The sequence below is a fragment of the Rhagoletis zephyria genome, unplaced genomic scaffold, assembly GCF_001687245.7.
Source record: "Rhagoletis zephyria isolate East Lansing unplaced genomic scaffold, Rhagoletis_zephyria_1.1 Rzeph_scaffold_08862, whole genome shotgun sequence".
Lineage (NCBI taxonomy): Eukaryota > Metazoa > Arthropoda > Insecta > Diptera > Tephritidae > Rhagoletis > Rhagoletis zephyria.
The window spans coordinates 13,280-25,790 of record NW_016165941.1 but is presented as its reverse complement, the minus strand read 5'-3'; the positions used below and the strand labels follow the sequence as shown (position 1 = coordinate 25,790).

General features: G+C 34.0%; 2 protein-coding genes across 5 annotated transcripts; both read right to left on the bottom strand.

Annotated features, from left to right (window-relative positions):
• Positions 1 to 2,915: 2,915 nt before the first annotated feature.
• LOC108375394 (F-box/LRR-repeat protein 4-like) lies at positions 2,916 to 7,335 on the bottom strand. Of its 3 annotated transcripts, none has more exons than XM_017631516.1 (13): positions 6,658 to 7,335; positions 6,494 to 6,587; positions 6,205 to 6,415; positions 6,015 to 6,148; positions 5,731 to 5,924; positions 4,931 to 5,181; positions 4,789 to 4,869; positions 4,610 to 4,638; positions 4,385 to 4,549; positions 4,145 to 4,310; positions 3,900 to 4,091; positions 3,778 to 3,847; positions 2,916 to 3,713 (listed from the first exon to the last, which is right to left on the bottom strand). In XM_017631516.1, the coding sequence occupies exons 1-13, from the start codon at positions 6,955 to 6,957 to the stop codon at positions 3,633 to 3,635; spliced, it is 1,968 nt and encodes a 655-aa protein (XP_017487005.1). In that variant the 5' UTR covers positions 6,958 to 7,335; the 3' UTR covers positions 2,916 to 3,632. The 3 variants fall into 3 exon arrangements, with proteins under 3 accessions (XP_017487005.1, XP_017487006.1, XP_017487007.1); XM_017631517.1 differs by lacking the exon at positions 4,789 to 4,869 and having other exon boundaries at positions 4,610 to 4,719; positions 6,658 to 7,036; positions 7,097 to 7,335; XM_017631518.1 differs by lacking the exon at positions 4,789 to 4,869 and having other exon boundaries at positions 4,610 to 4,719; positions 6,658 to 6,994; positions 7,097 to 7,335.
• A 1,151-nt stretch (positions 7,336 to 8,486) lies between these two features.
• LOC108375393 (zinc finger protein 2-like) lies at positions 8,487 to 12,185 on the bottom strand. 2 transcript variants are annotated; one of them, XM_017631514.1, is made up of 4 exons: positions 11,635 to 12,185; positions 11,206 to 11,572; positions 8,984 to 9,524; positions 8,487 to 8,886 (listed from the first exon to the last, which is right to left on the bottom strand). In XM_017631514.1, exons 1-4 carry the CDS (start codon positions 12,025 to 12,027, stop codon positions 8,742 to 8,744), a joined length of 1,446 nt encoding a protein of 481 aa, XP_017487003.1. In that variant the 5' UTR covers positions 12,028 to 12,185; the 3' UTR covers positions 8,487 to 8,741. The 2 variants fall into 2 exon arrangements, with proteins under 2 accessions (XP_017487003.1, XP_017487004.1); XM_017631515.1 differs by having other exon boundaries at positions 8,490 to 8,886; positions 8,996 to 9,524; positions 11,635 to 12,183.
• Positions 12,186 to 12,511: the final 326 nt, after the last annotated feature.

The window sequence follows — 12,511 nt, the reverse complement described above, 5'->3', positions numbered from 1 at the left end:
GAAATATGGTATTTGTTGCAAATTTCCGAAATATACGCAGCCACTTAATATCTTCATTTTTATGTTTATATTTACTACGTTTTTTTAAAATTTGGGTGTCTACCACATCTACCACACAATGCTTAAGGTGAAATTAGTCAAGAACGCAGAACTTATACTTAAACGCTGTCTGTATACGCAGAATTTTGTCGATTACTGGAGCCCTCAGTGTTGCTTACTACAGTGTTGCCACTCAACAATGCCTTTTTAATAAACTTACCTTTTCAACTAAAATTTTTCGTGCTATAAGAGATGCTAGCTAAATATAAACTACGTATTTTTCAACAAAAAACCTTATTCGACAGTAAATTTCGAATATTTTAAATGTATTTTGAATAGAAACTTTATAACTTTTTTACCATCTGTTAAACTGATGAAGTGGCAACCATCTATAGAAGGTTTACGTTCTTGACTAATTTTACCTTTAAAATCCACCAGATTTTTAAACAGAACATTCATTTACAATTTTCACGTAACTCTAAAATTTCAACTCAATTCTAATCGAAACAGCGTTGCCGTTTTGGTCCAATTGANTGAAGCTTTTGGTAGGAAAAAATGTTTTGAAAATACAACCAAATTGAGCATTCAAATTTGTTCACTTTGCTCACACGTATAAGATTTCTTTGTTTATTTTTCTATATTTTATTAAGCAGCCAATTATCTGCAAACAAAAACTTCAAAGCAATCTGCAAAGTGTGAGTATATGCAAATTGAAACAAATTTGGAAATTATTTTATTGAAATGCATAGAATGTTTGATTTTGTTCTTTCACATACAAAAAACTAACTAAACCTATTTAAATATAAAATATATTGTTTTTTAGGAAATTCCTGCGAATAAACAACCAATTTATCAGCTGTTCATGAAACTTGCAAATTGTTACTGGAATAGCGTTCGCGTACGTTTTTGTAAATTTTGTCTATGAGAGCGAATTCTTAGAAATAAAGTTACTGGAGAGTTGCTGGAAAGTTACTGGATAATTTGTAAACAAACACAACTAATCTCAAAGGTATTTAAAATTTTAACGGACCTCACAAAAAGGAGGAAGGTTATCAATTCGTCGGAATATTTTTATTTATTTATTTTTTTTTTTATATATGATACCGCATAACTTTGGACCACGTTAACCGATTTTTATAATTCTTTTTTTTTTAAAGGAAAGGTGTTATCTCACAGGTGGTCCCATTCTAATTTGGTTTAAATCCGATCTGTGGACCATGAAGAGATTCATGATAGTCTTAAATTTTTTATTGAGAATTGAAGTCAGTTTTGTTTTTTGCTTAAAAATTACTTGTTTACAAAAGTTTTTTATACAATACAATGAATAGTTAACCAATACTATAAACAATATTGTGTGTATTTTTAATTTTTATGCTAATTCGTGTAGCTAAAAACCTCGTAAATTCAAGAATTTTCGTTTCAATAATGAAACAAATTTTGGTAGTTTTGAAATTGATGTGGTAGTCGTTTTGGTACCTAAAAATATTGTCAAGTGGCAATACTGAATCGAAATACAAAAATTAATAAATAAATTTTTAAAAGGTACATCATAAATTTTGCTTTAAATATATCTGTGCCTTAACTTTTTAGTATTTCGAAAATCCTCATATTTATATTTGCTATAGAAAAATGATCCAATAGAAAAATAATTTGGTGGATTTTTTTGCATAAATAAATCTGTATGATTTTTCACAAATTAATAAGAAAATGTTTTTTCTTTATGATTATGTTTTCTAACTAGAAAACTAGTGTTATACTTGTTTTTGCATCAATTGCGTTGAATCTGTACGACCCACTAGCACTTATATTTCCCGATCTAATTTTTGAGTTGTGCCTCTTTTGACGACGGTGCGCGATATGTATGCCCAATAAAAAATATAAATTGGAAAATCTACCACTTCTTATTCAAATCTACATTTTTTTGTCGATTCTACCACACTAAAATAATAGGGGGTTTGCACACTGATATTTTGTCTCTTTGAGAGCAAATGCTGCTAAATTCTCAGAATTTATGCTGCCGGATAATTTTGTCCGCGCAATACGAGTACACAACTTAAATCTGGTAACTTTTGATAAAGAGAGTACCTTATTTACTCTTTTATTTTTCCTCTCAGTTGCCAGAGAACCGAGTACGGGATCGACTTCCAGTAAAATCTGGTAAAAAAATTGTAAATCCGGATCCATGCTGGATCACAACTGAACCTATCGCTTTTTGCTCTTAATCGAGTAAAAATGCCGCCGGATCATTTTTTATTGCTTCATTAGGTCTCCCATTTGACTCCAAAGCGAGTTATGAAGGAGGTCAAAACCAACAAATCTCGCTATTGCTCCGAAAATATATCAGCGAGCCTTCTTTTATTGCCCGCTTAAGATATCAATCGTCGCCTGGGTAAAAGATTGTCGTATGTTAATTGCGGCAGGTTGTGGGAAATCGCGATTGTAGTTTGGAATGCAATTTCTCAAAAACGCTAAGAGGCATTTTCTCCAAAGTCTCTGAAAATGTTTCTAGTTCACAAGATTCTTAAATTATTTAATTTTTAATGTTTATTGTTAATTACTTTTGAGTTTATGAAGGATGTTCTTTAGTAAAATTTTGTCGTAAGCGTCATTTGTCCACAATTTGTCAGCCACTTTGCATGAAATACGGCAAAATGTGATCAAAATTTCTACTAAATTAACGACACTTTTTACTAAATATCTCGGAAACCAAAGGAGATATCCAAAAATGGAGGACGCCATTTTTAAGATATTGATAAGTTTAATATGACTGCATCACTAACTAAATTTTTACTTAATTATCGAAAAAATTGCAGTCAATATCTCGGAAACTAAAGGAGATATCTAAAAACTGATAACACCAATCGAAAGACCTTATTTCAAAATATACCTGTATCTAGACTAAAAATCGTCAAAATGGCGCTTACGACATCTTTTACCCAGGCGACGCAATAGAACCATTTTCAGTTAATAGTGGTTCAGATGAATAGTTGGTTGATTTAAGTGTTAAGTTGGTTAAGCAATTAGCAAGTTTGCCATTTTGATTCCACAACTCGTGCTACCTACAGCCATTTGCCAGATTTAATGAATTTCAGGATGTCATACGGAGAGAAGCAGCTGCACTCTCAAACATTCTGCAGGAATGGCTGGCCGATTGTCTTCAACTTTATCTTTGCGATTCTTGAACACCCGCACAGGATGTGCTCGACTGTATTTTTTGAGCCAGGGTCATCCCAACTGCGACATAACCTTTTGAAGGGTACTCCAAGCCTTTACACATTTACTCGAACACGCCAGTTTGTACATAAGTATCTTCTTTGCTCATTCCTAAGAGAGCTTTTGTTTTAAGTGGGTCGTAGGACATTCAAAACTGCCTGGTAATCCTTTACTTTACCTCTGCTTGGCTTTCGAGTGATAAATTTCAGCGTGGGACACATTCAGTGCGGAGCCGCACCTAGCTTTGCAGTTCCGTAGTATTCTATAACCTCTGAAATGCAATTAATTATTTGTTTTCGATATCCATCTACATATGTATGTATATTTTTAGATTTATGTTATGTTAGGTTCGTTTGAAGTTTGTACAGTGTTAAATCTGATTAGTATCTCATATCATTAGGCACATTAGGTATATGACTGCATTTGATGTTAACTTTAAAAGTTCGGGCCCAATATGCAATCTGAAAATAAGAGGCTTCCTATATTCAAGTTTTTATTAAGGTATATTTTAAATTAATAACAGACCTCTTCACCATCAATATTATCACAGAAGCTTAAGTCAAGTAACTGTAGCTTTCTACATTTCATCAAAAGCCTGAAAAAAAATCCGTTGATTTTTATGTCTCATAATGATCCAAAACACTTACTCATAATAGCGCTCTTTAGATATCCCTGAAACACCCATCAAGTCCAACTGTTCCAAATTGGAGCAAAAGTTTGCAATGTTTTCCACATCACGATCGGTTATTCCTCGCACGGTGGCTAAGAATAGCTTTCTGAGTTTCTTGCAATTTAACAACAATTGCTTCAGACTATCTCCAAGAGAGACCTCCCTTAAACTAGAACAATACTTTTTATTTGCATTCGCTATTAGGTACAATGAAACACGCAACACCAGCCGAAATCAACTTCCTCCAAATCACAGCACTTGGATAATGCCTCTAAGCCAGCAGCGGATAGAAAACGGGATTTCCACATATCCAAAGAAACCAGATTATGATTATATTGGCCGATACGTTGAGCCACTGCGTCCATATTAACTGCTATTCCGCAAAATGCTGTCCGACACAAATGTATGAAAAAACTTTACTATACATAGGTAGTATATATGATTATTAACCACATGGCTTACCCAAATTCAAGTGTTTTAACTTTCGATTGTTTTCTAGCATGGTTAAAACCAATTCAGGTTCGATTACCGTTTGAAATAAATCTAATCTTTCCAAGTTTTTTAAATTTGCCAGACAAGAAAAGTTAAGCAGCGGGGGATCCGTCGAGCAATTTCGAAGGGAAAGTTCTAGTTAGGAAATAAACATTAGATAATTTTTAAGAAATCATACATTCACAATTGAAATACCCCTTAAGTTGTCGCATACAATTCCCAATGTCTCAATACAGCTGGCGTTTAAAATTTTACACGAATCCAATCTTAAGCATATTAGACTGTCTCCTCGTTGTTGGATAAATCTAACAAATAGAAGAATTTTTATAAACTTTTAGAAAATAAAAAGCACATCCTGATGCATACTTTNCAATGTCTCAATACAGCTGGCGTTTAAAATTTTACACGAATCCAATCTTAAGCATATTAGACTGTCTCCTCGTTGTTGAATAAATCTAACAAATAAAAGAATTTTTATAAACTTTTAGAAAATAAAAAGCACATCCTGATGCATACTTTTTAAATTCAGTTGGGGAAATCGTGTTAAACAAACCACACCACGATAAATCCAACTTTTTCAACACAGTAGCTCTCTTTGCCAAGGTACATAATAGATCGTTTGTTGTAAGATGCCAATACGGTTTTAGGTTCAATTCGCCGTACAACAATGGATGAGTAGATACGTCATAAAAGAATTTCGACACTTGTCCAACTAAGAACAGCGATATTAAATCCAAGTAGCTGAATATTTTCAACATAATTTCAAACTGTAGAGGAAATAAAATCACTAATTGTTATTGAAAATGTTTAAATAATTATTACTTGCAAATGGTCTGAAAATTGCGAGTACCATGGAGGTTTTTTTATATATGAATTTATTATCAAAGTAAAGTGCCTGCTTTAAGCAGCTCAGAGAACGTAAAATTTAAAGAAGTTTCAATATACATATAGCGTTATTGAGTCAAATTTCGTACAGCAATTTACGTAATTTCTTTTTGAAATTTCTTTGGCTTCTTTTTGGATCGCGCTAGCTGTTGTCAGAAAATAAGTACAAATACCAAATTTCGTTAAGATATCACAATTTTTACTCGAGTAATCATGTGCACAGACGGGCGGAAGGACAGCCAGTCACCGCTTAACCGATTTCTTTTTTCAATCTGAGCATTAATATATGTATATACATTTGTCTATATCTACTTCGATTCGTTTTGAGAACAAAGTTATAATGCCCTTGCGCACAAGTACGCTCGGGTATAAAAACAGACATATACACGAAACGTATTTTGATTTTATTGCCATACTATTCAATAACATACCGGCATGTCTTTGAGTCCAATCGTTGTCTTGCACTCCTCGGAATGTAACTCGTCGGTCATAATTTCTCTATTATTGCTTAATACGTATATAAACTTATTTAAATCGTTGGCAAAAAATTCTCTCAAGTGGTTATGATAATTGTCCTTAATATTGGGTCGAAATTGAATTCTTTGTAATTTCCGCAAAATCGAACCTTTAAATAGAAAAACATTTTAATAGCTTACTTATAATGCCTAATTTCTCGGCTTTAAGTATAAAAAAATTTAATTATATTTTCACCTACATTTGCGTTGCCGTTCATAGGAGTCGAATACTCGTTGCGCACTTTCAATATTCACCTTCCTCCCGCCTAGTAATACAGCATCGATTTCCGTGAAATAACCCAGGTTTGAATGATTAAATTCTAGCCTAATAGTCCTAAAAATATAAAAATTAAATTGTACAACATAACTAACTTAATAACTTTTAATTACCTAGTGGGCAAATTTATTTTTTTCAATGGTGGGGAAAAACGGCGGGCTTTGTTTATAGAGTGTGGTTGAGGTTTGTATAATTCATCAGTTTCCCATAAACAAAACCATGACTTTGTTATGGTATACGCCCATATTCGAATTAATGCCCCAGGGTTGAATGTTTCGTATACAACTATATCTTCTGGTAGAACATACTCCTCGAAATATAAAACTGTTAAAATAAAGAAGTTCAAATTTTATATGATATGCATTGCTTAAGATACATATATGTATGTAAGTAAATAGTTACCTATAAAGTCTTGAGCAGGAATTTTCGAAAAGTTTTGTGGTTGAATCTCTTGAACATAACTTGGCGCTTTTTTCCACCACTCTCCGTAAGTGCGCTGTATGTGGCAGAATATTCCATGTATGTATCCAGATACAATTGTACATATTTATAAAATGTATACAAACCATTGCGTATGTTTCTGGAAAGTCGCCATATTCCGGAAACTTTCGAGGTCTGCCTGTTATGTTTGGAGCTGTATAAGAAATGCTGTAATCGCTGCCATACTGAGAACTAAAATCCGCTACATCCTGGGCAAATTGATCCAAACGATAACCAGCATGGCAAAATCCTTCCGAATCATTCAATTGCCCAGACTCCTTAAAAGTATTGCATAGTTCCTCATCAGCATCGGCGCTACTTTTAATGAAATCCACAATAGCCCCAGCTTCTGTTTTTCTAACGTCCTCATCCGACACCGAAGACATTTAATGTCTTTTACGAGCGATGAGATACTTAATCTTCCTGCGGTTGCTTTTACAACATTAATTTAATGGCTCTATTTAACTAGCCAAGCAATTTTAATACAAAGTGTTGCGTCATGTATCACTTTCTTCACACACCAACCTTTACCAGTAATTAGAATTCAAATACACTAATTAATGGAAAAATCTGTAGAACGAACGACTTAAACAATAGGATTATTTTTGTTAATATTCGTGGGCCTAGAGCTGAAAGCAGCTGACAAGTGGCTGCGTTCCCAGCCTTGATTCAATAAACATCTTAAGAGCTACATAATACCATGTTCTGACCGACATCGAAAACATGTTTTCGTTGCTAAAACTTCGTCAATGTAAAATCTCTCAAACGAAAACAAGTTTTCGCTGAAAATCACTTGAAAACTCACGTTCCACTCATTCCAATCGGTGCCTGCACTAGTTTTTTTCGAAGTGGAAGTCATATTTTATCTTCTTTAATACGCCATTTCGTATTTATTGTTAATTGGCTGGCCAAACTAAAGTAATAATGAAAGTAAGAGATTGCTAATGAAAAGAAAATGTGGGAAAAGCATTTTGGTTTTGTTTCTGTGTAGCAAAACTGCAATCAGAGGATGTAAGAAATGTCAACGAAAACACTAACAGCCGGTGTGAACAGCCTTCAGCCCACAATTCCAAAACTCGTTTTCAAAGTGTTTTCGTTGTCGGTCAGAACATGGTATAGTAGAGAGCGAAAATTGGAACGTATTGGATCGTGTCTTCTTCTTCCTGCCCAAAACAGCCCGGACTTTTTCTCCGGGTAAAAATGGCTAAAGTGTCAAAGTGCATGTCAGCTGTTTTGTGTTTACATGTTTGCCTGGTTCTAATGATGTGCTGAGTCAATACTTTTAAGTATTGACGGATATTCGGTACTGATTTAAAAAGTATCCGATACTCCCGATACTCGGTACCGAAACATTTAGGTTTCGAATAAAAGCGCAAATAGGCCAATTATATGGAAAAACGGTTCAATGGAGACTCGCCTATAAAAATCCGAATGTAGGAGCCAATAGAGCTTTTAATACGGATTCAAATAAAAGATGTATATATGTCGGTTCGAGGCCATAATGCAGAGACACTCTTACTTGTTTGAAGCATTTTTGTTCCAGCTGAATCGGACGATATCATTTTTGTAGGCCTGGAGGCAGATTCTGTAACCAGTTAGCGACAATTTTCGAATCGGCATCGGTTTTGTTGACGTATGATATGAAATATTTCGTTATCGACGACTTCGACTCCATGCATATAACAGGGAGTCGGTAACGTCGATAACTATGTTTAACCGCCGATTAGTGTTAACCAGACATTGAGTAACCGGCCCTAAGAAACTAAAACTCGCTATTATAATTTTCCTTCGTACTGTCATCAGGTATGTAATTTGAGAATAGAAATCGCTGCATCTTTTAGGCGCATCAATATTACATAGTTAAATCCCGAGCTAATAAAAGGGAGGTAAAAAAGGCGAAGCTACTGTAAAACGCAAAAAAATGTGATGAATTGGAAATCACGAGAAATTGCGGGATCCCGGGATTAAATTTTTTTCATCGCGAAATCCCGCTATTGTTAAAATACTTCGTGATTGAATGTCCTAGTGTGTGCATATTATATGTAAGTCGACATCTTAAAGACATCCCCTTAAATATTTAGAAAATTGAGAAAAACACCTTTTACCATTTTGATTTGAATGGCATTTTATTACATAACATTCAATAAAATAAAATCCCATGAATATCGTACTAAGTTGGTTTATCATCTTCTGGTTTCTCCAAAACTTCGACTATTCGTCCTCTATATTCTTTCGTTATATTTATTCTTACAACGAGTTTCTGCATCTCCTTGTCTTCTCCAATTTTGTGCACACCTCTTATATGACGCTTAGTCCTGAAAAATTATATACATACACATACCCATATATATATATATATATATATATATATATATATATATATATATACATATATATTGGGCGAAATCATACTTTATTACTAACTTGTAAGTATCTGGAAACTGCTTTTCACAAACGCCACATTTATAAGGTAATCCAGTGTGTTGCATGCGATGATTATGGTATTGATCATATTTGGAGAATTTAGAACCACATATCAAGCACTTGTAACTGAAATATCCATGATTCTGCATATGCCTATTTAGAATACGCTTGTGTATAAACGATTTTTCACAAAGGTGACACGAAAATGGCGATTCTCCAGAGTGAGTGCGTAAATGAACATCTAGGTCAATTTGTCGCACATAACGTTTTTGACAAATTTGGCATTCTATCGTAACTCCCTTGTGATGGAGCTCGTGATTTGTAAGGCCATTTTTTTGAAGAAATGATTTTTCACACTGCGAACATTGATATATTGGTTTGCGGTTGTTTTCGTGTGTCAATTTGTGTTTTTTGTATGTGTACGGAGTTACGAAGCTTTGGTTACATATATCGCACGGAAATCTTTCTCGTTTCCCATTGTGACTGAGCTCATGATTTTTTAGAGCACTGAACTCCATAAATGTTTTTGCTGGTGAAGGTAAATTTAAGAATTTGTTGTTTTTTGCTCTTATTGGCTTTATAACAAATTATGTTAAGCAATTTTTTTTAGTTAGTTTAGTTTGAGGCCTTTTTACAACGCTTTTATCAATTTGCAATGTTGTATGTCCAGACCACCATTTATACTATAAATATAGCAAAGGTATTTATGGCAAAGTCTAGATATCAACCTCGTCGTAGATATCATATCAAATACACATAATTAGAAGACTCTAGATGTCGCACTGCCAGCAGAAGTTAAATATTACACCTAAAAAATGCACCACATACGGTACAGCTATATGTATGTATGTATATATGTATGCATATACTAAACGTGAGTGCAAAATATTTGCTTGCATAGTCTTCTGTTCTCTTTTCATTGGTAGTTGAATTATTTTAATATCTATTTGCAAAACTTTATACAGACAAGACTAAAAAGTATAAAATAAATAAAATAAAAAATAAAAAATAAAAATTTTAATATACCACGCTTTTATAAATGGATTAAAAATTGGAAACTAATATTTCTCAGTCCCATAGAATTTGTTTTGATAACTTTTGATTTTGAAATTTTAGCAAACGTCATTAGGTCCATTCCTTATCTTCTCGGACGAAAATCTAAAAAGTGTCTAAATGCAAGAGCGTAAGCAAAATGCGCTCGCTAAAAGAGAATTACAGAAAAATGTAAAGGAACGCAAAAAACCAAATTTTTAGTGCAAAGAATGGCAACAACAAAACTAACGTCAAACAAGAATATAAATGTATATACACGACACATTCACACCATGGTACAATAATTACAGGTATTGTATTCCCTGAGAGCGCATATTCCGATCTGCCTTATTTGAGAAATATCATTGTTGCCCACACTTAAAGGTTTACTGTAAGGGAAACGGGATATTTCTATTCACCATACACCATATATGTCCATGTATTTTTTTAAAGAAACCTTCTTGCAGAGAACTTATTTAATTGGCAAAGGCCTAAAAATAAACATTTGCGTAGTAAACAAAACAAACATTTTTATAGCTCAATTTATTTCAAACGTTCTTTCTTTTTTTTTTTTTTTTGAAAAATTATAAAAATTTAATTGAGCGACTACCAAAAGCAAATCCACCTATAAGTAAAAGAACCAACATTGAAATGCGTCAAAATGAAAATAAGGACGCACGAATTTCGATGTGAAGCAAAACACATTCACACAATCACAAGCACAATAAACACACTATATCAATGAGAGCTTCGTCTGCCTCGGGAGACTTGGACCACAATAGCCCAACTTCGCTCTGGCTTCTGCAGCAGGTTAAACTCGAACCTGAGCAGATTAGGCGCAGCTGTGGCCAATGACTGCCCGGCATGCGGAGAGAGAACCCACGACTCGAGACATCTCTTCTCATGCCAACTAAACCCTACTCAACTAACGCCTCCATATGGAAATACCCTACCCTGCACGCTTCCTGAGTCTCCTGTTACTTTGGGATTAACCGATCTGGCTGAGGTTGTTGTAGTCGCTACAACAACACCAACTAACATTTATAAAAAGCTGCTTTTTTATAATAATTTTGCATAATAAACGGCCTCAAGATCAATAAAAATTGTTTAACATGAGGTAAATTTAAGAAATACCAAACAAAATAATCCTAAAAATTAAAATGCATGGAAGTACTTACGGCAAGCCTGGCAAAGAAAAGGTTTTGGTTTATGACGTTGCTTATGTTGCTTTAATGAGCTTCTTTTCATGATTTTTCCACATTCTTCGCACTTCGCAGGCTCAGACATTTCTTTGACTTTCTTTTTTGTTTTCACCTCCGATTTTACTTCGTTTGTCTTTGTATTTTTTGGTCTTGTATGAGCAAGGTTGAGTCGTTTACTTTTTTTCGATAAGACCAGCCCGGCTTCATTCAAGTTATTGCCCCTCTGCATATCCTTATCCGATTCAATTAGAAACTTTGTTGTACTGACACTCCTTTTTTTATCAATATTTATTTCGTGTTCGACATCCATAGATGGTGGTACTTTTATATCATCCATGTGATCCTTATGAACGAATAAAAATAATTATTGTTTAATTATGTTTAGGTAAGTCATATTTGATATACCATATCTACAGGATCTGGCGGCTTATTTACTTCCATTAGCTCTCCATGTACTGGAACCCATTCAAAGGTTTTGGCTATACTTTCTATCTTCACTTTTTCCGTTTGTGTGCGACGTAATTCATTATCAGCCTTTCTCGCCTTTTCAATAAAATCATAGGCGTCTTTAAGTTTTTGGGCACAATCAAAGCATAGATATTGCATTCGGGTATCATCGAGCTCATTTGGATCTACACTGTGATTTGGATCGTCTTTCAAACTTAAATTAATTTGTGTACATTTACAAAAACACTCTTTGTATGATATATCCAAAGAGTCAACGGGCTGATACCAGTCTAGCAGATGCTCCCGATCTTCCGACGACAAACAGGCGCGGCATATATTTGTTAAATCCATTTGAAATTCCTGCCACTGCTGTATTGATAACACAAGTCGTATTTGATAAAAAATAGAATTGCAAATCCGAGAATATTTTCTGGAAATACAGGGAAAATAAAGATTTCGAAAATATTTCGATATAAGGTATGGTACAATTTTAATGCTTTTCAAAGTCGACCATCCGACAAATCGACTATCGATAGTCGACACTATCATTGCGATAGTTCTTTAGAAACCATCGATAGCTATCGATAGTTTTCGATAGTCTTGTAAACTTAAGCTGAAATTAGTCGAGAACGCAGAACGTATACTTAAACGCAGTCTGTATACGCAGAATTTTGTCGATTACTGGAGCCCTCGGTGTTGCTTACTACACTGTTGCCACTCATCAATGCCTTTTCATAAACTTACCCTTTCAACTACAATTTTTCGTGCTATAATAGATTTTAGCTAAATATAAACTATTTAGTTTTCAACAAAAACCTTATTCAATAGTAAATTT